Source organism: Centruroides vittatus, unplaced genomic scaffold (assembly GCF_030686945.1).
Source record: "Centruroides vittatus isolate TY-2023 unplaced genomic scaffold, ASM3068694v2 contig_4, whole genome shotgun sequence".
NCBI classification, from domain to species: Eukaryota; Metazoa; Arthropoda; class Arachnida; order Scorpiones; family Buthidae; genus Centruroides; species Centruroides vittatus.
Window position 1 is genome coordinate 3,840,731 of NW_027122214.1, and position 26,961 is coordinate 3,867,691.

Genomic DNA, 26,961 nt, shown 5'->3' on the forward strand with positions numbered 1-26,961 from the left:
AATCCAGAAAACTCTCTTTAACGATATTTATTATTTTAATATTTTATCTAAAACAAAATAAACAGTTAAAAAATATTAAAATATAATTAAAAATAAATTAAATTTAACAAATTTTAAGTTTAGTAATGAAAAAAAAACAAAAACAAAAGTACAGTACAAACAAACAAAATAAAAACTGAAATTTTAGCGTCTATGCACCAAACCGCGCCTCTAGCGTTTAGACTGGTAAGTAAAAGAGTCGCCATATCAATCGTAAAGAGACAATTTAGGTAGGTCGTGTGTAGTTTTTAATCAATAAGTCGGAGGAAATCTTAATTACCGAATATAATGTCGCTCTTTCGTTCGATGATGAGAGATTTTGACAATGATCCTTTTTTCAGGTAAGTGGATTGTTTTAGAAACTGTTCGACGATTAAACTTATCTTTAATTACTCAATTGTTAAAAATAGTTTTCGAGTGTCTTTATAATATTTATTGGTCAAAATGGCTCGTTTGCTTAATTATTTAACGTCATTTACTGGTTTGACTCCTTTGTCTTTGTATGTAAAGTGCAAAGGAACCGTCCATACGATAACAAAAGTTTCTAATACAGTAAATTGCCTTCAATTGTTTAACGGTTGACTACGTAAAAGGTTTGTAGATAATCTTTTCACCATATTTTTTCGTAAAATCCCAAAATATAGATTTGTTTCGATGAAAACAAAAGAAAGAGACCATTTTCTAGAATTTTTGCAGTTACTCAGTAGCAAACAATAACTGATAAGTGCATTCTAGAAAATTCTACAATCTTTATAGTGAATAAGTTAAATTTTTTTTAAATTGTATTTTTCAAGAATATTTGATTAGCCGAGTTTTATTATTTTTAAAAATGTTTAACTTATTTTCGAATTGATATTCATTGTTTGATAAGTTTAACTTGAACATTAGGTTAAGTTTAATGGATTTGTTACAAAACATGATGTTTCTCTAGAATTTTGCTTGTTCTAGTTGGTTACATTGATTTATTTTAAAAAAAAGCATTACAAAAATTTTTACGTTTTGCAACTTTTAAAAGTTTTTATAGAGTAAAACATAGTTTAAATATTGTTTTGTATGTAAAAATTTATAGTGTTATTTACTAGGTTATTTTACAGATTTTTTTTTATTATGAGGTTAATTTGTAATGTTGATTTTGAGTTTATTTATAATTAAATGTAATTAAATACTATTTCTTTTTCTGGTTATAAATGATGTCAACACTGTCAAGAGATAAATTAATCAAAAGATGAAATTGTCTTGTATATAATTCACGAAAATAATTTTTTTTATCTATAAAAATATTCATAAAAATGTAATGGAGTAAAGTTAAATGACTTCATAAATCATGATTAGCAACCTAAACAATAAACTTTGATAAACTCTTCCTAATATATTCCATAAATTAGAATCTATTATACTTTAAATAATCATGTTTGTTTTGAATTTTTGTCTATATCATTCAGAAATCCATTGTTGCACGAAGGGGACACCTGCTATTTTGTGCATCTGTTTATGCTCTGTTGATTAAATAGCTTGAATCTTGTTTTAATGCCATTTCTAAATAGTTTAGATTTATGTATGTTGGAGTAAAGTTAATAACTAAATAATTTTTTTTAAATATTTTCACTTTTAAAAGTTTTCACTTGAATATTGTTTTCGGAGGTGTTTATCGTATAATCTGTGAAAGTGTCGATAACAATAGGTAATTAATTCGTACAATATAATGAGTAATTGACTTGGTGTCGACAATGAGTAAGACATTGATAAAATGGCTTTTTTGTTACTGATTGTTTTTAAAATGAGGAAGTGTTTTTTGGACGATTGTTCGTGTAATAGTTTTAAATTTGGTTTTCCTGTTAAAAAAGGAGTCAAAATTAAATTTGTGGAACATTCATATTTAAATAACTGAAAGTAATATTAACTAATAACATTTTAATATACTACCCAATCTACTAGTCTGATTGGATTCTATATACAAAAAACAAAACATTTATCTAGCAATGTTTGTTGAAATTTTACTTTATTTAATCGTTTTAATTCTTAAAACATTAACATTTTAAATATATGTATTAAAGTGAGAAATTAAAAATATATAAATTGATAATTTAATATTTTCATTAATGAGTTTGTATCATTTGTGAAGATGGACTGTATATGGCAGATTTGATTAGACAATAACTGATGCTGTGTTTTGAAGTTTTTTATATGAAAAATATTTAACGATGATTTTATGATTTTGAATTAATATTTTAATTTTAATTTTAAACATTTTGAATGAATATCTGTTTTTTTAGAAAATTGTTTTTCAATAAAACTTGTTTCAGAGGTCCAATGGAGAGCATGAGACAGATGGAATCGATGATGGATGCCATGATGTCTCCTTTTGGAGGAATGTTTGGTGAAATTCCACAGCTAGATTATGGAAATGGTGTGTCAAGACAAAATAGAAATAGTTTAATGCCATTTGGATTTGGTCATAGTCTATTTCCATCCATGAATAGCATGTTTAGTAATTTTGTAAGTTTTAATTTTTTATGAAATATTTGTAATAAGTTAAGACACTTATTTATTATAGCATTTTTGTTTAGGATCGTCTATCTCAAGATCCAAATTGTCATAGTTATTCTTCCTCTTCTGTAATGACTTTCACAACAGATGAACATGGTAGGCCCCAAGTATATCAAGCTTCTTCATCAAAAAGAACAGGACCTGGTGGAGTAAGTCTTATGTATTATTTTCAAACTATGAAAATACATCTTTTATTTGTTTTATATTTTCCTAATAAAAAAATTTTGTAGTCTTTCAGGTTTGAAGTTTTTTCCTGTCACACCCAAAATCATATTTTGGTTGCATATTTTGATTTTTTTTTTCAAACAAAGAAGTATTCAGTTTTGAATTTGAATATTTCTTTATATTTGGTTTTGAATTTGGATATTTTCATTCTGAAATATATGCCACTCTAAAAATATTTTCTAATAAATTAACTTTCAAACTAAATTTTCCTCAATTGAACAAACTTAAAAGTAATAAATTTTATTTAACTTAAAATGATTTTGGCATCTGAAAACCAATTTTATTGTAATCCTAAATATACAGCTATTTATGATTTTAAAATTATAATATATTCAGAAACACATTGGCAGCAAAATTGCATTTTCCTCTATAAGAGATTATAATACATGTTAGACATGCTTCTTAACTCTGAAGTTTATTAGTAGGTGGAAAGATTATTAATAAGGAAGAACTGTTTTTTCTGCAAGATGATCTGCTGTATGAAGTTCAAAAATTGTTCAAACAGAAGTTTGCCACCTATTTTAATAAAAGAAAAAAAAACAAATAATATGTTTAATATATTATTATTATATAATAAAGTGAGAATTCTTAATGCTTCACAAACATAAACATTTTTAGAAATATAAATTATTAAGACGAATTCAGTTGTCAATAATATTTTCATATTTTAGCCTTCTTAATACTCCTTTTTACATTTTTATTGTATTATGTATATTTTAATAAAATAATTATTAGTCTTAATTTACAGAGAAGATTTGTATACATATGCAATTAGTTCATAGAAAAATTAAATTAATAGTAATTGTTATTATTAATTTAATTATTCTTTGGATTAATTTCACTTGTCTATAAAGTAGAATACATAGTAGTTATGTATTCTGTTTTATAGGTAAGTGAAACTCGTAGAAGTGTACAGGATACCAGAACAGGTGTTCAGAAGATGGCCATAGGCCATCATCTTCAGGATCGGGGACATGTCATAGAGAAATCCCGAAATAGATTTACGGGTGAAGAAGATGAATGCCAAGAATATATTAACATTGAAGAAGGTAATTTAATATCTAAATTTTTAAGGTTTAACTGAAGAAAATCAGATCTAAATCTTTGAAATAATCAAATATAGAAGAAGCTGAAGCTTTTAATCGAGAATGGGAAGATAGAGCTCAAGTTTATCGATCCAGACATGCAGCAATCAATGGTTCTTCACAGTGGAGAGAGAGAAGTCCAGGTTTGAGACGAGAACCCTTGGCCATCACTGCAGGACCTGCAAAGTAATTTAATTTCTTGTTATTCTTATTATTTTGTTTACATCTTCCAACAATCTCACTAACAATTTTTTCCCCCCTTCTTTCTTTTAGTGTTGTAGAATCTCCAGAGCCGAGTCCAGAGAGCCCAAAAATGAAAATTCCAAGCTCTGAATCGAAGTCAAAGCGAAAACATGGTTCGAGCAGCAAATCACGAAGCAGACACAGATCCCAATCTAAACCACGACATGAAACTAGCATGTAATATATAATATAAAAGAACTTTTTCCGGCGACTCGTTAACAGACATTTATCTGACTGTACTGTACATTGCAGAAAGAGAAGCAAAACGATTTTGTCTGGAAAAAAATCTGTTCCAATTTAGTCGTTTACATACTTTATCCGTAGTCTTAAATATATGGACAGTTGGAGATGTGTTGTAAATTCATTTCGGCACACGTTCACGTAATTTCACTATGCACATTGTAATCGTCCCGACTTGCTCGAGTTATGTTTGAAATTTACAGAGTATCGATGGATAGTATTCTAGATAAAAGTAACTATAATTTCCAATAGCCAATTTGTGGAAAAAAGAAAAAAAAACTTATTTTAAAAATATATTTTCATTGTATCTTTATCTATCTCTCTTGCAAAGGAATTGCAAATGTGTACAGTTGGCAGTTTTTAAAGTAAACTAATCTATTTGTAAGTAGTTATAGGAGTGTTACTGAATGTAATAAATTTTAGTTAAGAATTTTTCAAAAATAAATTTAATTTCAAAAACATTGTGTTTAATTTATTGAATGTAGTGATAAATTGATAGATTAAACTGATAATGTTGATAAAGCATCCACCCCCTTGCATAAAACAGTTCGGGATTCGTTTATATGCTGTAAAATTGTTTTTAAAATGTCTAAAAGTACGGGTGTCAAATGGTAAGTCGTTTTGAACTAATATAGGATGTTCTTGCATCCTAAAACACGTGGTATTTGAATGAGAAGTAACTAGTTATCGATAATTAATCGTTACTTGCTTATCTACTGTACCAGTCTTTTTAGAACAATTAGATATGATAAATCATTAGGTAACCGGGTTTGAACCAGCCATAACGTGCGGTCTGATTTTACAAGTATCCAACCGAAATGCAAATGAGATGATTTAAATACACACTTGATTTAAAAACGTTACAGGAGGGACAGTCATCCTTTAGAAGACGGGACTTGTGAATTGACAGAAGTGGTTCGGTTTGATCCTTCAACAATGAACGGTCACGAAATCGTTAGCGAGCCCGCGGTGCAGAACGTAAGTAGTAGAAATAGTAATTCAGGAATTAAAATAAGAAAAAAAAATTGTGATAAAACATATTAACACAGGCAAACGTCTCGGTCAGCGAAGAAAGAGCAAACACTTCGTTGTTGGCCAGTTTAGCTAGCGGAATTGCTCTCTACGAAAGGTAACTTGTATATTATTTAGTGTAAAAATTCTGTGTTAGTAGAAGTCCGTCTCTTCGTCTAAATTATATTTACAACATAATTTTCTTAATCTCATGTCAGGACCACCCTAGAGTTTCCAGGCCCGGGGCAAAAGTCGATATTGTTGAAAGTATCTAATTGTAAACAGCCTTACTTCTCTACTCCATACACCATTTACCTTGGCGGAAATCTATTCTAATAAGTGAAATATCTTAAGACCTGTTAAAAATAATGCATTAGGTAATCATCAACTCATTAACGAAATAGAGACTGAATTTTTAAAACTAGTATGTTTATTATATTAAAATTTATAGTAAAGTACAATCATTCCACAAAATTTACTTCTGTTGCCTTTTCTGCAAAATTATTAATTAGACCTATATCATCGAAATTTAAATTTTCTCATAGTTTATGTTCACTAGACGATAGTGACAAATAATCATAGAATATATAAAAAATTTGAAAAATGTTGGAGTTAGCCACTCGCACCACATACATTATTACAATGCATTTACACATATATATCTGTAATTTCGTTTACAGATATAATTACTGATTAAATTTTATTTTTGAAATTTTTTTTAAGGAATTGAGGGCGGAGGTGTAAATATCCACGTTCAATTGGTGGTACTAATTAAATTCTACATTTGGTTGTTTCAGGTTGGGAGTGGAGGCATTCCCTAAAACAGGCCTGGCCAACCCGCGAGCTGCATGCAGCCCGTTAGCTGCATGCAGTCACGTTAAATTGTGTGGCCCGCTAACCGATATTATATATTTATTAAAACTTTTGTTTCCCGTTGTGTATACCAAAACAATTAAGTAAATGAAAATTTGCATGTGTCATTGTTATAATGCGCAAGTGCGAGTACGAACTCTTGGTATAACAATAAAATCTTATTCATTTTGTATTTGTTTTACTTTTTTAAAAGCATGTTTGCCTAAATTGTGGCCCACCGTAATGTTACGAGTGATCAAAGTGGCACGCGAAACAATTTGGGTTGGCCAGGCCTGCCCTAAAACATTAATAAAATGCATTGTCATCGGACTTTCAGGGTGAAATTTTCATGAACTGTGATTGAAATTTGGAGAATTCCAGCACTGATACAAATCAAGTTTAATAAAAGCGTTAAAGATTGTCTAATTATTATAATTAGTCATAAAAGTTCTTGGTAATATCATTTTATTAATTTAACTTTGCATTGATTGCAGAGCGTAGTTTTTTTTAAGACAGTAGCTATTAGAAGAGTTAATAAGACTTAAAGCTATATGCAAATTTGGAAACAAACCCTCAATTTTATGCATTACACTTAAACATTACATTGGAGTTTTACACGATTGCAAAATACTTTAATTCCATTAGACAAGTCGTTTCCGTTTATATCTCGATGTTCTTCATCTCTTAAAATAATAGCCTACTTGAAGTCCACACAGCATTCTGTTAATTATTCTATCACATTTTGTTGCGCTATGTTGCTACAGAAAAATACGCAAGGCTAAATTAAAAAGTTGCCAATTATACCGTTAACTTAAAATCCGTTTACACTGCGCATAATTTAACATAAAACTTTGTAATAAATAGTACAAAAATGATTTCCTGCTATCTATACACTTAACACACGTTATTTGTTGTTTGATGATAAATTTACCAGTGTCAAACGGCTTCAAAACATGAAAATTTGTGACTAATAAATGTGAAATTTATTTTCTTATAAATATACAAATGATCAAATTTAGTATTTTAAATATAATTTTTACAAAATGCGGTAGCTTGAGGTCCCCTTAGCGCGGGGCCCAGGGCATGTCTTGCCCAGTGCTAAGGGAGGTACAGTGTACAGTATTTAGGTTTATGTTTAATATCGGGACATAAAATCAACTTTGAACGCAGATAACGCGTATAAGAATTGTTTTCCCGGAATTTGCTCTCAACTAACGTCACTTCCTTATTTCATGTATAAAATTAGAAAATTTTAGTGTGGAAATATTTTCTATTTTATTATTATTAATATAGTTAAATTTTATATACTTCCTAACCTTAAAAATACTCTTAAAGGTAAATATAGAGAATAATTATCGGTTTAACAAGAAACGAGACAGAACAGATTTTTTTTTCTTACGGTCCATTTTAGTCAATTAAAATTAATGACTTTAATTAAAATTAATTACAGTTTATTAAAGTTTAAACTATTGTTCTAGTTTACAGTATAATAATTCGGATGTAGAAGAGAGAATAAAAGAAATAAATGACTTGATTTTCCGTTTAGAAGATATGGCCACCGTATTGAAGATTCAATTGCATTCTGCCAGAGAAAGCTTACAGGAAAATAGAGAAGTTAAACCCCCGAAACCTATTCCTTTCGTCATTAGATACCAACTTCTGTTTGTTTTACTTTTTCAGGTCTGGATATTTTGGCTTTACTGCTGTTATATTGTCTACAGTGAACCGTAAATTTCATTTAAAAACATATATTTTTAGGGAATAATACTGTCGCTATCAGCGCTTTACGATCATTTATGGAAACATGGCCCTATGTTTTACGAAACAATGGTAATTTAAGGCTTTTTATAACATGTAGAAATTATCGATCAGTATTTTAAAGCATAGAGAAACTTATCGTGCTTTAGAAACACAGGTCTATTCTAAAGCGAGTATTTTGTTGTTATTTTATAAATAAATGCGTTTTTTCTTTTTTATTGGTGCAGATAATCGGAAATACTATGATGTATTTCATATTTACAAAATAAAAATATATTTTTTTTTCTCTATTTTGAAGGTGAACGTAATATCGATTATCCTTTTTATAATAAATGCCTTGATAGTTTGCATTGGAACAGGTGAGTATGCAGTAGCTTATGTACGCTATACACTTATAGTTGCTGTCATTTTACAATCAATTTATTTGTAACGAATTCGTGGTTTCAGCTCTTTTATCGAAACATTTATTGAAACACGACGTGGAATCTGTATTTATGGCACAAACGTATTTTTCTACAGTTATTGTCTTCTCCAGTCTTTACTTCATCGTTTTTAGATTCGAAGTAAGTTAATTTATTCCTAATCATGTTTTAAACTCGCTAATTTTTTCAACGAGAATCATTTAAAGAGTTTTTAACTGATTCTAAATTGGGATTTACATGTTCGTTCTACCAGAACTTCCAACTAAGTTTGTTAATTGCTACATCGATTAAAAAAGCTCCGGAGTTAACGAGAGGATGATCGTAAAATGAATAAAAATAAACTAAATTAAGAATCCGAAGATAGAAATAACGTACAATTTTAAGTCTAATCGAATTATGGTTTTATCACCTATGCCAACTAATCCTTGCCTTAGAGCAATGGCTGACATTGTTAACTATTATTTTTGTCTAAAGCTGCGATTAGATCTTAGGTCTAAATTAAAACTGTCTGAGCTTTATAACTGTCATTCGCTTATGTTTTAGAACATTTTTATTGGATTTCTACATTAATTTTTATGTCAATTAATTTAAAGTATGAAAACAATTTCATATAAAAGTCAGCCATCTTAAAATGTAATAAAAATTTTATAGAGCATTTTATAAAACTAATCTTTTATAAAAATTGCTAAATTATTGCTGCAATTAGCAAACACTAAATTTCATTTTTGGGAATTCAAATATTACAGCCCACCAGTTGGGAATTTTCTGAAACGGATCACATTCGAAGCAACGGAGCCTTTGCCCAATATATAAGAATGCTCTATTTATCTGTGTCGTCTGCCACTTTATGCGGTAAAAATTTTCTATTTATTTCTTTTTTTAATATTTTCTGCACTGTATAATCAACTTAAATTTGCCCAGGGGCCGCAAACATCCAGCCCAAATCGTGGTACGTCACACTAATGGTTTGTTTCCAGGTAAAAAGTGGATAGTGATTTTCATTTTCTATGCGATAGTTAAATTTTTAAATAACGACAATTAATATATTTTTAGAGTTTGGTCAATTTTGTTTATTTTGCATCGATTCTCGCTCAAACTATCGGTAACTACAACAGTTACACCGTTCAGATTCAGAGATCTCAATCTCTGACATCATCCGCTAGTTTCAGACCGGGAGTCAGAGGAAGCGCTATTTCACCCCGATAGAGTTCGAATTCTTTTCTAAAACATTCATTTTATATTTACTGTGTGTGTGTATATATATATATTTATAAGTTTGTAATTTTTGTGAATAAATAACATATTTTGCTTTGTTTTATAGCTTTTTTTAAATTTAAATAACCGGTTATTAACAGTTTAAAAGCGGACGTGTCGATAATTTAAACGACATTTTAAAACAAACAAACAAACCAAACAAAAAAAAAACTAATTGGATGCACCTTATCTGTATTTTATTCTGATAAGAGCGATAAAGTACACTACCTGTACCTTTTCCTCCCGTGTTATTACTGTTATTATTACCTACATCTGTCATTTGTGAGTTTAAAGTAGGTGCAGCTGGTCTTTACAAAAAACATAGGTAGGACTATGATGGAAAATGTGACAATTTTTTTTAGCAATTTGTCTTATTTTGTTTTTATTAATTTAAGAAACCCGGATAATTTAAACCTTCCGGTTATTGTCGATTATAAATTATGTTACTACTACGCTTGGGGAAGTACAGTACACGAATTTAAAAAACTCGTGTGTGACGCATACAAGGATATCGCAGTCCTTGTACGCATCGCACACGAAGCTCGGTTACAACGGTTTAAAAATATGACCTTCGTTTTAGAAATTTCATAGAAATTGATATAAACTGTTGTTAAAATTATTAAATTGCGTTTTAAATTAAGAAAATTGTTAGCTTATCTCCCGGACTTTAGCACAGAATACAATAGACCTTAGATAAATTATTATAATCACTTTTTTAGATACTAATTAAACGGAAGGCAAAGTATATTAATAGGTTCGTTCGTTTTTAACTTTTTTTTTAGAGAGTAATTTAATATGCAAACTCATCTACCGGAGAAAATTCGATCGATAGGGGCCTAGAAGGGGGTTGTAGGTAATTTGTGATGTTTGATTTGTATCTAGAATAACGTTTTAGCATGGATCCTGTAGATGAAATATTCGAGATTTTACCTTTTTTATTTAAACAGTGATTCCGTTACGATCATTTAGGCGAATTAAATTAATGTTTTGATGTAAGTATTCAATAATTATCGATGTCGTGTGCAATAAGTAGAGACGATACTATCGGATAAGCGCGATAAGAAGTCCATTGCGTAGAAGAATCCTCACTCGAAATACTAATACTTCTAACATCAAAAGAACGTCCTTAAAAGTAAGCCTAAGGAAGAATGACCTCGAGATAGTCTCTTCCTTAAAGCTTGTCTATAATTTAATTAATACCAACGATCGTAATTAGATCCAATTACATCTGTACGCGATCCACGCGGACTTAGGTATTTATATACAGGCATTTTTTGTTTTTTTTCCTCGACAACTTCCTTGTATTTTTCTTGCGTATTTCATTAATGATTCTACTTATCTAAAATTCTGGATAAATAAAACTTTGAACTATGTTAAATCCAAGTATTTACATAAAATGTGAAAAACTGCACCTAAAATGCAAAATGAATGCATTTTAAAGTTTGAATTTTTCGGTTCAAATTCTAAATTTTTAAAGATATTTTTTTCTCTCCAAAGGCTTTTAATATTTCAAATGATAGTTATTGGCGTATAAAACAACATTACAAAAGGATTTTATGTACTTTTTGCTCTATAAATTGGTCGTTACGCGTAATGCTTTTTAATAGAAGTCGAATACTTTTTTAGATAAAAACAAATAGGAGAGAGTGCATTTGTAAAGAAGTAAAGTTTTCGGCATTAATCACCCAAACAAGGTTATGCAACGGAAGAATAAAAATTCACCTTTATCCAAACTAAAATTAACCTGCCGTTATTTCGTAACCCAGACGTTAAATTCGAAAGCTTTCTTCTAAAACGTCACAGAGTTTATTTAATCGTGCATGCGCGTGCTCCGAATTTTAAAGTAAAATAGCCTGGTATTATAGGAACCGTTTATATGTTTCACGCATCAAATTTCAAACTTAAGGCCCGAGTTCATCAAACTTTCCGAGATGAGGAAAAATCTGTTTAAAGCACGCGAATGTTACGGTCGAGGCAGTCGTGTCACATGATAAGAACAGTCTACTGTATTTTGACAATGTAGTTTGTTAGATGTACTGTACTATACATTCCAATAGAAAACCGAATTTTTTGGGTGCAAATATACAATACCTATCGATCGGACTTGAGAATCAGTTTTTTTTCTGTTATTCTGTATGCTATCCCCGTGGTTTTGGTATTCGTACTAGAAAAAAAAAATATATATATATATATATAGAAAAACGCAAGAAAACCACCATAAAAGTACAATATATTCGAAAACAAAATTCTTTTCTATACAATCTATCTTTTATGATAAAAGCTAAGCTCTGAGTTAAAAATATAGTAAACAACTACATATTTTCCAGAGCAACCATCATTTTCGACGAAAATAAGGAACCAGAAACAGATAACACAAGGTTAATGTGGCGTGTTAACGATAGCGTGTACAATGCCAGGTTATTAGGCGAATGGGTCAAACGAAAATATCTTTATTCTTAATTACGTAGCTTTGTATTTATCTTTGAAGAAACAATGAATCGTTTTCGAATATTTCTAGAAAAGTTTAAGAAATCGAAATATTTATCGAGTTCATACCGTTTTAACCATTTGATGTACAGTAATACATAGTCAATCATGGCAGAAAAATCAACTCTAGATTTCGAAGGTTTGAACTTGGAAAATGGTGGTATGTGCTTTTCCTGGTTATGTTTAATAAAGTTTACGATTTAAATTTAGGTTAAATATATATAATTATTGTTTTCTGAGTAAGTATTATAAATATTTCAAATTTTGCAGAATTAAAATGTTTCTACGATGGAAAAAAAGATAAAAATCTTATTTTACAAGAAAAAATGGTGATGGTAATTTTATTTATATAACTATTCAATCAATTTTGTTTAGTCCTCTTCTAATCTTAACCATTTCCTTGTGTTTCAGAAGAGGAAGTTCCTGTGATATAGCTTAATAGATCTTAAAATAATACTTTTAAAATAACAGATATAATTTAAAAGAATAATTTTTAAAAATTCATAAAATTTTTTCTTTTTAATTAAAAATATACTTGATAACACTTCATAATTTTTTGATAATTATTTCTAAAAATTCACAAATTTTTACATAATTGAGACTATTTTGTATCCTTGTAAAAAATTTGCTTTAATCCAAAAACATGAGCAATTCTTGAATCTAATTTATTTCAAGCTGTCTATTTCAAAACTTTGTAATGCCAAGAAAAGGAACCTTATCTAATGATTTTTGTTTTAATTTTTACTATTTCCTATGTTATAGACAGCAGGAAAAGATGTGGAGCGAAGACATGCAGCTTTAAGACGAGCCACCCTGCTCAAACAGAAAGTTATATCTACCGAACTTAAGGTACAACAGTGATTGTTAGTTAACAAATTTTCAATTTAAAATTTATTAATTCTCACTGCTGAGTTTGATTTTGATTACTAAATGTTATTCTTTTCTTTTGTTAAAAAAATACTTAGTGTGTAGTAATTTAACTGTATGTGATATGATGAAATATTTTTCTATCAAATAATTATTTCATTAAATATTTGATTTAATTGTAGTTAGATGGTTTGAAAAAACATGAAGTAATTAATAGATCTGGTAATGAAAATTATTATGAGACTCGAGTGGACGAGTTAAATACCAAGCTAAATAATTACACGGATGCTCTGGAAAAGGAAAATGAGAGAATTTCTTCCGACTTGTTAAACAATGATTTAATGATCAGTGTGATCGACAAAAGGAGATCGGTGGCCATTGGTGAGTTGTCTCGGCATTCTTTAGCACATTGTCTTAATGATTAAAATCTCCATTTGCTAAATAATCATTATTACACAATATATCAATTAACTAATTGTTATCAAACTTTTCATCTTAGACTGACATAATGTTTACATCATTAAAAATTTTCTATATTAATTAAAATGCCTTATACACACTTATCGGAAGCATGGTAGATGCAATAAATTTATTATCAATAGTGTAGTGTTGTTTCAGAACGGTATTACAACAATTAAAAATTCAGATTTTGAGATAAGTGATGTTAAGACATTTTTTTTTTTAGTTTGTTTTCTCAAAAACTAAACAAAGGTCAATGGTTGGACTCAAAATGTAACAATAGAATTTTTTATTTTGAAGTTCTCATTTGTTGTACACTTCCTTGTGTATTTCTTTATTTTTTTTATTAAACTTTCAGTTTTAATACATTACATTTTAAAACTATAATTTTTAAAATTAATGTATTAAATATAAATTTTATACAAAGTTATCACAAATAAAATAGTGCACTAATTTCTTATATTCGGCTGAATTGAATATATAGTAAAAAATTGTAAGAAAGTTGTTTCTCATTGTTTGTTACTTAAGTAGAATTACAACGCAGTCTAAAATAACTATATGATTTTTATGGATTTTATTTGGTTCAGTTTGCATCACGAAGCCATTGAGTTGGCTTTGTGCAAAAGCATTTGACCATTGAATGTTATGTAAATTGCATCACAATAGAAATACCTATGAAATCAACAAAAATGTTTAAAAATAACCATTTTTAAATAATATGTTATTGTTTTTCAATAAATGAACAATGGAGTAATAAAAAGCAAACTTTTTCGTAAAAGAAAGTAGTTGATTAGGCAATTAGGCAGTTTTTAGAGTTAAAAAAATGTGACACTAAATTCAAAAATAGAATGTTTACTAAATTTTTATAATATTCTACAAGTGGAGGAGTCTTAGGATTTGCAAGGCCCTAAGGCAAAATTTATTTTTTAGGCTTTAAAAAAAATAATGGAGGTGGAGGGTAGATTTATTTAGCCCTACAATAATATGAACATGTTTACTTTCCCAGCTGTTATATATATTAGGAAAATACATTGTGATAATTGGTCAAAAAATGACTTGTCAAGATTTTTACAATTTTGAACTCTGGACCTTGAAACATTGAGAAATGCAAAAAAAATTTGGGGTTTTTCTGTATGTATGGATGTTAATGCGGTGGGTGGATGACACAATTTTATTTACCCACTTTGAAGTTTAATAATTCCTGTATCTTTTGTCAAAATTGTTTGAAATTTTGCAGGAAGGTTTGTGTATTAGGGGAATTTATGCTATTAAATTTTGATGGTTAAAGGTTAAAGGGGTTGGAAGATAAAGGAGTCCCTTGTTATATCTGAAATGGGGTTTGACTTAATGAAGATTTTACTTGCTAGCATTTGCAATTTTTTTTTATAAAATTCATCTCTACCCTCAAAATTAAGCTTTTTGTTATTTTATATAATACTATTACATTTTACATAATAAAGTGGAATATAATTATATAAAAAAAATTTTTTAAATAAATTCTCATAACAGATGGTGCCACACACAAGTTTAGCCAGGAAAGTTATGCAACTTATTGCTGGATTTTAATATGGAAACAGACAATAAAACATACAATAAAGTAATAAAAATGTGTATAATATTGAAAATTAATTGGAAAATTCAATAGGTGTATAGAAATTTATCTACAAAACTGCCTTCCTGCTTTTAGTAGGGCTGAATTGGAGATAGCTCTTAATCAATTTTAACTTTAAAAATGATCATAATGCATATGTAACATTTACTGGAACAGCTATATTTTCAATAATTACCAATTTGATGATTTAAATACTTAAATATACTATTAAATTTGTGATGTTCTAGCATTTGCCTAGACTTTTTGCCTATATATAGGGCCACTTCTGTCTACAAGTAAAATAGATCCTTTTACATCAGATTTATCCAAAGATAATTCAATGACATTTTAATAACTTGGAATGAGAAGCTAGGCATAAATCAGCAATGATTTTGAACTTAATTGCAATTTTTTTTTCATTTTGTGAATACCTTTTTTTTTTCATCATGCTCATCATAGATTGGGCCCTGCTTGCAGCTCATGAGAGCAGAGTATCCAACCTCTTATTCCTATAATTGGTAAAACAAATTTAAATTTACAATTCTGTCTAGTTGAATATTAGATACAAAATTGTATATATGAGCTGTACAGGTCAAATCAGTCAACTCCCTTAGTATATTCTTGGAATAATCATTATTTTTACATTTTTTTTGCATAACTAATGTTATATGTTACATTCCATACATGTTACAGAAAAGCGTAGTAACTACATATAAAATTGCAGAATGTATTTTTATAGGTAATGTTTATTTAAATTTAAATTATAAAATGAATTTTAAAAAATATTTGGTATCAGTTTTTCTACTTTTTATTTTGTGGAGTAAATTGATTTGGCAAATAAATGGCTCATACTAGTATAATGTTATTAACAAAGCAATAAGATTTTAATGTTAAACAGATAAACATTAAATAAAACTTTTTAAATAGAAAAAAATATCTTGTCTACAACAAATCAGTAAGAACATTTATTATAATGTCAAAATGCACCCCATCTTCATCACCAGCATCCCATTGTGGGCTTGGCCAAGACTACAATGGGCTTGATTAACTGTATATTAGTCACCTGAATGAAAGTAACATATTTAATCATGTGGGGATGGGTGTCACCATTTTTATTAATCAATAAATTTACATCTGTTTGTTTTTTAATACATTAGTGTATATAGATATGATATACAGTCAAACCTGTTTTTATGCGGGGGATAGGGACCGCATTAAAAAAAACGCATTAAAAAAAATCTCACGAAACTTCACGAATGGCTGTAAATAATAGTTTTCGCAACACAATTAAAAAATAATTTTTTTATGCGGTCAACAGGGACCGCATAAAAAAAGTCTCACATAGAAAATAACTCAAAACCGTACGAAATAGAATTTATTGACAACAGATGTCAGCACTTGACTGCATCGTCTGGTCTATCGTCTGTTTTACATATTTTTGTCCAGGTGGTGTTTTGTTGACTTAAAAAGTAAATTATTTCATTTTTCGCATATTCATGCAATAATATTACTATAATAAGTGCATTTATGCTATAATAAGTTTATTTAGCTATAATAAGTCAACGTGAGACATGACGAATCGCACGAGACTAGTCGCCAACTATACCGCACAAATTAAAAATTCGCATTAAAAAAATCGCACAAATAAAAATCGCACATAAAAGGAGCGCATAAAAACAGGTTTGACTGTATATACAAGTTTTTAATAAGATAAAATTAATATATCATGAAAAGAAACTTTTATTATTTTTGGAATGGGAGCAAAAATTGACAAAGTAGTTTTTATTGTTTTTCATCATAGTTTACAAAAATTTTGTATAGATGCTTGCCACATAATCTTTCTCTACATTTTCTTCATGATTTTCTTGTAGATTTGTCTCGAGTTCTTCCACATATGTAAAACCTTACTCTTCATGTTATTTTTTGTGTTGATTGAAAGTATTTTTGAAGATTTTTAATTGAATTACAAAACTGGAAAACTGCATGATAAATCAAAACAAAATGATCTAATTTTATTTGATTTATTTTTGGCAGGCACCAGCACATATAGGCTATACAATTTGTCTCAATTTGGCATATCATAAACATATTTATTTATCATGCAACATTATATATAGTACAAACACTTAACTTTTTAATATTGTTTATTAATATTATTAAATCCATAATCATATGAATGATCATGATTATGAAATCCATAATCATAATCATACTAAATGATATCAAAATATGTTGATTTGTGAATTTACAAATCAACATATATACAGTATACTATATATTATAAAAATTCAGATGTGTACATTTACAAAATAATTCAAGAGTTTAGTTGTGCAGATGACAATGGTCATCCAGATAAATGAATTCTAATATATCAAAGAAGCGAGACAATATTTATCTGAAAGTAATATGACTACTCATTATTTAGTAAAAAATCAAGAAACTACTCAAACCCAGGTGGCTTCATTTGCAATACACTATATGTTTTGTATAATTTTTCCTGTTATTTTGTATAATAATTCTTGTTTAATGAAATTAAAATAAAGGAAATAAATAACAGTTTATTTTTTTCTTTTAAGATCTATTACATGCCTAACATTTCTTTCATGTGTTGTCAGAGATAAACAAGAAGCATGATGTAAGACATCTGGAAATTATTTACTGCATTACATTAACTTTGCCAGCATTGTGCTTGCCAGAGGAATTTAAAACAAATTGTAATTTTAAGAGTTGTTGCAATTCATTTGACACATGAATAGTTTTATGTGTAATTAGTCTATTCTTTTACAGTTATAGTTTAAATTTTTTCTATTTTCAATGCAAAGAAAATTTTGATTAAATTACAAAAACAAAATCAATGTGATTGTGTAATTGTTATTGAATTAGATATCATTGATTTAAAGGAAACATTTTATATTTTATTTTTGAATTTTTGTGTGTCTAAGTATTAGTATACAGCTGACCCTTTATAATCCGACAGGTATGGGACCAAAGGGGTGTCGGATTACCAAAAGTGATTACATATTTGGCATTGTTTTGCTAGCAGTAGCCTACAATATTCCTACATTTTATGAGTAAAATGCTGCCTAGGTTAATATGGAAATGAAACACCCATTTCGGTTAACTAAAACATGTTTATTAAAAGAAATATGGAAGCCAATAAATGTACATACAGTATGTATAGGCATAAATAATACAGTATGTACAGAACTGCTCACGGAAAACACAAGAAATGTGCGTCATCATTTAAGAATTGGATGGGGAGATTCATGTCGCGACATCCTTCTGTGCAAGCAGACATATAACGGGATAGGGACTACGGTGACCTTGACAGGAGGTGTGTCGGACTACTGAGCATGTCAGATTATCAAGGGTCAGTTGTATTCTGAAACCAGTGTTTGAGAAACTATATATATATATTGTTTAGTATATAGAATATAGTATGTTATATGTTATACTATATATTTTATATATATGGACTTTTAACTGTAAAATGTTCAACAAATAAACCATTGAAGCAAAACCTGCTTACCTGAAGATCTATGCAATGTTTTGATGCTAATTTCACCACAGTAAAATAATTTTTAACTCCAAAGACAGTTTTATTTCATATATTTTCTTAATACCTGACAATCAAAACATTGGTTTAAAACTTTTACAATAAATTTTGTTAAAACTAAAAACATAAGAAAGTTTATAGAAATTTGAGATGCCATCAGAAAATATGTGTATTATTGTACAATGTTTAATAAATGAACAAAATATAGAAAGAACAGCACAAGTTTTCTATGCTACAGAACATGGTGGACCATGCAAAAATAAGGCAAAAAAAAAAAAAAAAAAAGTGTCCCCTAGCAGTTGAGAGGAACGCAGTGCAAAGTTCTCACTCCTTGACACTGTATACCTTAATTACAAAGTTATAGTGTCTCAATATCACTACAAAGGTTTTTGTCTGCTTAAAATACTTAAAGGGAAAGCAGCTGGACACTGTTGGCAAAGCAATATATATATGTTAATTAATGAATTGGCTTGTATTTTTATACTTGTTTTCTCATATTCTTTAGAAATGATCATCTAACTAGTTTACACTTACCATACAACTTCCAGCACATTGAGTAGTCAATCACAAATGTTTTTGGCTTTGTTCAGAGGTCTTCTTCAGGTGAAATAACAAGTTATAATTATACTGAGCTTCCATATGCTGTAAGTTATTCTAATATCTTGTTCTAGGCATTATAAACATTTTTTTTTAATTTTCAAAGTGTTATAAATTTATTTCAAAAAAATTTCTCAAATGTTAATCATAAATCCAGATATGAAATTATAACAAGTCAATCTAGCTGTTAAAAAATTCTCACATGTCAATTGTAAATCTGCATATTAAAATTATAACAAGTGAGTGTTGATGATATAATTTTAATATCTAGCTTTACAATCAACACAAGAATTTTTTAACAGCTAGATTGACTTGTTATAATATCATATCCGGATTTATCATCATCAAAGAATATCCAAATCTGGCTGAATCACACTGTTAAACAACAGTGAGATTCAGCCAGATTTGGATATTCTTTGTTAAATTAAATTGTGTAATTGACATTTATACAATTTCCTCCCAAACCATTCTTGTTGTTGTTAATACAAGAAAGCAAATCAGCCATCTTGTTTTATCCCTTTTCACATCATATTCAAGAGTCTATTTAATGAGGTAGTGATTATGATTCTTCATTTCTTTGATGAAAACCAAAGATTTGTGATCAGAATAAACAGTTATGAGTCTTTTTAATATTATAAAGTGGAAATGGTGGAGTGCTTGCAGTAGAGTGAAGCACTCATTTTCAACTATTGAATAATTTAATTCCCCTCTATGTATTTTTTTTTTTCTATAGAAACCAATAGGTTGTTGATCATGTTCCTGATATAATGCACCCACAACTTGATCAGATACAGCAGTGAAACAGTAAACAGAAACCTCATGATTGAAGTCAGGACGTTTCAACACAGTTGGTTCAGTTATGCTCAATTTCTGCTTGGCATTTATTTTTCTTTTTAGTCAGTTCAGTTAGTGGAAGGGAAAGATGGCCCAAGTTCTATATAAAGAGCTGTAAAAACTTGTGGTTCCTAGATGGCCATTGAGAGCTTGTATGGATCCCTTTTGCCAATTTTTGCCTAAGGAGTTGGGTGGACCCCTTTTGCCAATTTTTTAACAAATAAAATACATAGAATGTTTCTTAAAGATTTTATTTTATTTTTTGTTAGTAAAAATAGCATTAATGTATAGGAGTAGGAATGATTTTCTCCAGGCTTGGAAAAATCTTCAGTTCTCCCTCTCAACTGTCCTGCTCCTAGGAATAGTTAAATATTTTCTAGGTCAGGTTCAATTTCATCACTATGGTGCATCCAAGGTATTGAACAGATTCAACAGTGATGTGACTTTGTTGAAAATGCAGGGTTGTTATATCAACAGTTTTTATCATCACAATTCATTGGAATTTTGAGTTTCCCACATAAGAAAAGTATAAAAAAATAATTACGAAACATTGAAAATACTTTTAATGGAACACAAAAAGTATTAAATATTAAAACTATTTATGTATTTTTCATGTTTTATAAATTTAAAATGTTTATTTATGTATTTTTGTATTTCATATTTTATAACATTAATTTAATGTAACAATGATGTTGATCTTTCTTTGGAGATTTTAATCACAACAGAACTTTTGTACAAGTTCTTTAAGATGAACTCAAAAACAGTAGAATGCATATTTATTTTGTTAAAATTTTGTTAATTTAGTGTTTTTTCATACCTTCATTAAAAATAATTTCTATCAGGTCAGTCCATAAGTTTATGCATATTTTTATCTACAAAAAAAGCAGCAAAAAATTTTAATTAAATTTTATTTCATTCTATAATGTATTCACCATTATGTTGTACAATTTCTTGCCATCTTGATAGTAGCTTTTTAATCCCGTCTTCATAAAATGATTTCGGTTTTGAATCAAAATATTCAGAAATAGCCTTTTTTACATTGTTCTCATCCTCAAAAGTTTTCCCTTTTAAAAAATTCTGCAAACTGCAAAAAAGATGATAATCACTGGGAGCAATATCTGGCAAATATGGTGGATGAGGTAAAATTTCCCAGTTGTAGCTATCAACTTTCTGTACAGTTATTTTTGCAGCGTGTGGTCTGGCATTGTTATGCTGCAAGAGAACCTGCTTTCTGTTCACTAACAACGGCCAATTTTTTTTCAATTTTTCATTTAAACGCTCTAATTGCTCACAATACATTTGAGCTGTAATTGTTTGATTAGGTTCTAACAGCTCAAAGTGAATTACACCTGACATATCCCACCAAACAGACAAAAGAATTTTTTTGGACGCAACCCTTTTGCAGTCAGTTTTGGCTGCTTGTCGCGATCCATCCATTGTCTTTTTCTCGTCACATTATTATAGAGGATCCATTTTTCGTCTCCAGTAACCAGCCTACCAAGAAAAGGTTCTAAAGCAATACGGGATAAAAGAAACGTGCAAATGTTTTACATGTTGTTGTCGGTTAGCTATTGACAGTTCATATGGTATCCATTTTCCTAGCTTTGAAACTTTTCCGATTTGTTGTAGGTGTCTATGAACAGTTCCATGGGATGAATTTAAATGTTCCACAATTTCATCAACTGTTAAAGATGGTTCTGCTTCAACTAGTGCAGAGAGAGCATCATCATCAAAGTCAACGGGTCTTCCAGTACGAGCCTTATCCTCCACACTAAAATCATTGTTTCTAAATCTTTCAAACCACTTCTGCACAGTCCTTGCACTAATTACAGTTTGATTATTTACAGTATTTATTTTTTTGGCTGCATTTGTAGCATTCTCACCACTTAAAAATAAAAAGTATAAAACATGTCTTTTGTATTCATAGGTTACTTCCATTTTAACGAAAATAAACAACTGAAATGTTCACAATTCTGAACAGTATTATATGAATGAGATCCAATTTAACACTTCAGTGTAAAAATTATCACATTAGACTGACATTTTTAACAGCAAAACAAGATTTTTCTCAAGGTCATAAAAATGCCCATGGACTTATGGACTGACCTGGTATATTCCAAGTTATTATGACAAAATCAATTGTCATAAATTGTTATGAATTTACAGTATAATAATTTCAAAGTAAGATGAACATATAATCCAAAAATGCAGAGTTGATGTTAAATACTCAAAAAAAAATTTTTTTTAAATCAAACAAGATATTTATTTAACTAAGATTGATGGCTTTTTGAAAGCAATCTTACAAACCTCAGTATAAAATAAACATAATAATTTAATAAAATGTAAGATCAATGTTCTTCATTATTTTTTTTTTTTTTAACTCTTTCTACCCTGTAGGCACTAAGAAAACTTTTCTTTTACAAGTCTATTATGGACTCAGCCAGGCTCACAATGAAGCAACTGAGTGTGAGGGCCCAACTTATTCTACTGGATAAAAATCCATTAGAATAAGATTGAAAAACTCCTGGGATTTTTCAACCTGTCTGATTTTGATCCCAGGTCCCCAGAGTAGAAGGCAGCCAGTTTAACTGCTTGGTCATCTGGCTATTATTCAGGTTACATCAACATAGAATGGCTTTCAAATGCTATTCTATGTTGATGTAATTCAACAATGGTTCTAAAAAGTTAGAAAATTAGTTAAATCAATCTGTTACTGGACTTGAATAAATTTTTAAAAACTCATTAAACAATTAAATCTAATAAAATATAAAGTTAAAGATAGAATTATTTTAAAATTTTAAAACTTTCTAAAAAATTATAAAAATATAAAATATATTACAATTATAGTAATTATATAATTATTTTAGAAGAAAATTATTATTATTATTATTTCATTATCTTAGAATCCCAAAATAAATTTTAAGAAATTTTATATTTAATGAATTTAAACAAGAGAGAATTCTCATGAAAAATGATGGGTCTATCATTCATTTATCAAAGAGTAAAATCAAAAAGTTACAAAATTAAAAATTATGCAAATATCATTAGCAGAAATATATTAATATACAAAATTATTTTTCAGGGGAAAAATTGAATTTCCAAAATCATTTATTATGTGACATGGAAGACACAGGAAAATCTAAGAAGAATCCATTACGTGTCATAGGGCATTTCTTAGATGTAAAACTACGTGGACATAAGAGAGTAAAATCTGATGAATATAAAGGGCCTGAATCTAATCAGATGATAAGGCCAAGGACTCTGACCAATCCATTTCATTTCAGCAAAGGGGAAAATGGTAGTTTGAACAAAAATGGAGAGAGATTAGGTGTTGAAAGAGTATCTTTGCGTACTGAAATAGATCCTGCTGCACTAGCAGAAATAGAGGTATAGTAACTTCTAACATAAAAATGAAATAATTAATATAAAATAGTCTTAAAATTGTTACCAAATTTGAATCTGTTAGATTCAAATATAGAAAGTAAAAATTCTTTGCTCCTATATTTGAGTCTGAATTTTTAAGAGCTAGAATCTTATATTTGAATCTAACAGATTCAAATATATTTGTATACAGGGTGTCCCAGAAGTCTTTCCCTGATTACAAACATGCAGAAGGCAGAAAATATCACACATAGACACATCTTTTATCTTGAGGTGCAGGTAACATATTCAAGTTTTTGTGTATACGCACACAATTAATAAATTTCGACGTGTGCTCCTTTCGTTGCTCAAAGGATATCCAGGCGATATTCCAATTCCACCCATGTGTTGGTCAACATATCGTGAGGGATGGATGTTATGAAATCAGTAATTCTGCACCATAATGCTGCAATGTCGTTCACTGGTGTTGGTAAACCTGGTCCTTGACATAACCTCAAAGGAAGAAATCCAGCAATGTTATGTCTGGTGATTGTGGAGGCCAGTTGATGGGGACCATCACGCCCGATCCATCTTCCTGGAAATGCTGTACCCAAACAGGCATGAACATCTAACCCCCAATGAGGTGGCGCACCATCTTGTTGGAAAATTAAGGTTTGTTACTCCTGGTTTGAGTACATGTTGTTTGCAAATGGTGTCCGATTCCGCTGTTGTTATGTTACTGGGTCCTGTAACAAACAAAGTAACGGTGAGTATGTATGTACTGTACACAGAAAAACTTGAATATGTTACCTGCACCTCAAGATAAAAGATATGTGTCTGTGTGTCATATTTTCTGCTTTGTGCATGTTTGTAATCAGGGAAAGACTTCTGGGACACCCTGTATATTGTTTTAAATATTTGTTTCATTTATAAATGGATTAATTAATTATATTTTCCTTAGGCATTTGAAAAATTTATTGAAGACTATTTTGATCGCCATTGTTGTTGTCCAATTTAATTCTAAATTTTGTAAACAGAAAATATTTTACAGTTTTGTACAACATATACATTTATTTTAGAACAATTTTATACGTCGATAAGAAATTATTATTTGAATTTTTATATACTTTTATCTACATTTATGAAGTTCCTATAAATACAGTATTAAATCCTTTGGGATCATCTATAAATTATATAATGTTATATTTACACTTTTCAAATACCATCCTACCTCCAGTAATGCTCTGTAATGCTCTATAATGCTGTTACCAGTGTTGCCACTTTTTCAAAATTGCTGACCCAGACATTTTAAAATTAGGATGTTATACTGAGGCATGCACATTGTAGGAAACTGTACGAAGTATGTGCAATGTCATTTTACAGTCAACAACTGAACAATACACATGCCAGTTTTAAATCAGTTACGGACTTGTGTTGGTACAAACATAATATTTGCGAAATACTCTCAAATATTTTTATTAATTTATTTGGTTCATCATGATTTCACAATTTCTACAAAACCGGACAAATTAATAATTAATCTGGACCATGAATTTAAAAACTGGCCTGGTGGCTGTTTTAAGTGGTTTGTTTATGTGGATGTCTCTTCCTGCACGCCCTCTGGCAGTGCCAGCTCCGTAACAGTGGCAACACTAGCTGTTACACACAGCCATTCCAAAATTATGTAACACACATCCTTGATCTACCTTCTTAATTGTACTAAGGAATAACACACAGCTAGTGTTGCCACCTTTACAAAATTACTGACCCAGATGGCAGGTCAGGTTTGTTCGAACGGAAGTTCCTGACACATGCGCAATGTCATTTTACATTGCGAAGAATAATGTGCATGCTGTTCTAAATCAGTTACAATTAGGGACTAAGGACTTGCATAGGAGTAATGTATATAACCTAAATTAAGAAAGAAAGAACAGATAATTTAGCTCCACAGAAGACATGTATGGATGTACAGTACAAGCAAAAAAAAAAAAGAAAAAGGTCAAGAGGCAGGTTGTGCATCATACGTTGGCCTAAACAGAGTAGCATGGCGGAATGGCAGATGAGTTTCAATGAGTGTGAGGTCTTCGCTGTTCAAATGGTGTAAATTTATAACAATATTTGCAAGAACTTTGTTTCATCGTAATTTCACAATTTCTATGAAATTCCCGGACAAAATTAATAGTTCACCCGGACAGTGAGTCAATTCCCGGACTGTCCGGGTGAAAACCAGATGGGTGGTAACACTACACACAGCATAGAGTAGTAAATATTACATTATTTTAATCATGTAAAATGTTCAAAGCAGTGACATAAACAGTATGGTTCATTATGCAGCACTTCAGAAATAAAATTGAATCATTCTGTTACTCAAGGGTTTGATATCCTAGCATTACAAAGAATTTTTGTAAACACTTCCTACTCCCGTGTAATGCATCATGATGATTACCTGCATACAACTCAACCATATTTGTGTTATGTAATTTATGGACAGCCCCTATATTAGTGAAATCATATTTTTAAATTGGCTGACTAATTGTAATTTAATCCTAGTCATATTTTGTAATGTGTAAGAACTAGTCATGTTATTGTTTATACATTCCAATAAATAAATTGTTTTGAATGTTTATTAATTTATAATTGTATAACCTGAATTAAGATTTAATTTAATAAAATGCTGAATTAGATATCATATTATTAACTCAATTTTATATTAACTCCTGGGATTTGAGCAATCCCAGATGGATGGGGGTGGGCAAATCGTATAATGGATAAGATTTAAAAAAAGCCTTCTTAGTGTTCAAACATTTAAACCCAACAGTTATATTAAAGCCAAACAATTGCCAAATTATACCTGATTATGTTACAACTATATTAGTAATAGTAATAGTAGTAGTAATATAGCCTGACATAATTTGGCAATTGGACCCTTACTGATAACAACACTGAACACTTGTACTGTTGTTCTCATTGTAATTGTTATGAGTAAGCATTAAATTGCTTGAGAGAACAAATAACACAGTGTCACACAATTAAGATGAATATACAGGCTTTTAATGATTTCTGAGGATATGCATTTCAGGTATGTCATGTCTCTCATTGGTGAACACTGGTAGTTGGTCCTGGGTTTATGGGCTAGCCATGTGCATGGAGTTGGAAATTTTCTAGGTTTCTGGGTCAAACAACTACTATATAGGGCCAGTTTTCAATTGAAAGTTCTCTCAGAAGGCACTATCCTTTGGTGAATTGCTCATGTGTTGCATTGCTTTATTCCATCAATCTAATGTAATCTTACATTAGTGCCCACAGGGCAGAGTCAAAAAAATGAAAAAACAATCTTATTACATAAATATAATAATTATATAGTTATAATGTAAGAAAAAAATTTTTTCCAGTCAAATTTATTAAAACTATAGTCAAAATAAGTCCAAATAATAAGTGGAAATGCACTGAAAATGAATATATGGTTGTAAAAAAGAATGAAGAAATAATTGAAGAAACAAGCATTTGTAAGCTAAAATTATAATATATATATTA

General features: G+C 29.4%; 3 protein-coding genes across 5 annotated transcripts; all 3 read left to right on the forward strand.

The window, feature by feature from the left end:
- Positions 1-210: 210 nt before the first annotated feature.
- Positions 211-4,840, forward strand: LOC136976295 (myeloid leukemia factor 2-like). Its single transcript, XM_067271535.1, has 6 exons — positions 211-380; positions 2,343-2,535; positions 2,607-2,735; positions 3,701-3,860; positions 3,935-4,082; positions 4,170-4,840. Exons 1-6 carry the CDS (start codon positions 328-330, stop codon positions 4,318-4,320), a joined length of 834 nt encoding a protein of 277 aa, XP_067127636.1. The 5' UTR covers positions 211-327; the 3' UTR covers positions 4,321-4,840.
- Positions 4,841-4,926: 86 nt separating this feature from the next.
- LOC136976294 (uncharacterized) lies at positions 4,927-9,735 on the forward strand. Its single transcript, XM_067271534.1, has 10 exons — positions 4,927-4,990; positions 5,246-5,357; positions 5,429-5,508; positions 7,721-7,922; positions 8,001-8,072; positions 8,299-8,359; positions 8,448-8,563; positions 9,169-9,274; positions 9,344-9,399; positions 9,476-9,735. Exons 1-10 carry the CDS (start codon positions 4,965-4,967, stop codon positions 9,626-9,628), a joined length of 984 nt encoding a protein of 327 aa, XP_067127635.1. The 5' UTR covers positions 4,927-4,964; the 3' UTR covers positions 9,629-9,735.
- A 675-nt stretch (positions 9,736-10,410) lies between these two features.
- LOC136976296 (uncharacterized) lies at positions 10,411-26,111 on the forward strand. Of its 3 annotated transcripts, none has more exons than XM_067271536.1 (7): positions 10,411-10,430; positions 12,195-12,323; positions 12,434-12,498; positions 12,926-13,012; positions 13,213-13,411; positions 23,150-23,454; positions 24,389-26,111. In XM_067271536.1, the coding sequence occupies exons 2-7, from the start codon at positions 12,272-12,274 to the stop codon at positions 24,443-24,445; spliced, it is 765 nt and encodes a 254-aa protein (XP_067127637.1). In that variant the 5' UTR covers positions 10,411-10,430; positions 12,195-12,271; the 3' UTR covers positions 24,446-26,111. The 3 variants fall into 3 exon arrangements, 2 of the variants coding, with proteins under 2 accessions (XP_067127637.1, XP_067127638.1); XR_010880906.1 differs by lacking the exon at positions 10,411-10,430 and having other exon boundaries at positions 12,241-12,323; positions 24,389-25,169; positions 25,686-26,111; XM_067271537.1 differs by lacking the exon at positions 10,411-10,430 and having other exon boundaries at positions 12,244-12,323; positions 12,434-12,492.
- The last annotated feature ends 850 nt before the right edge of the window (positions 26,112-26,961 follow it).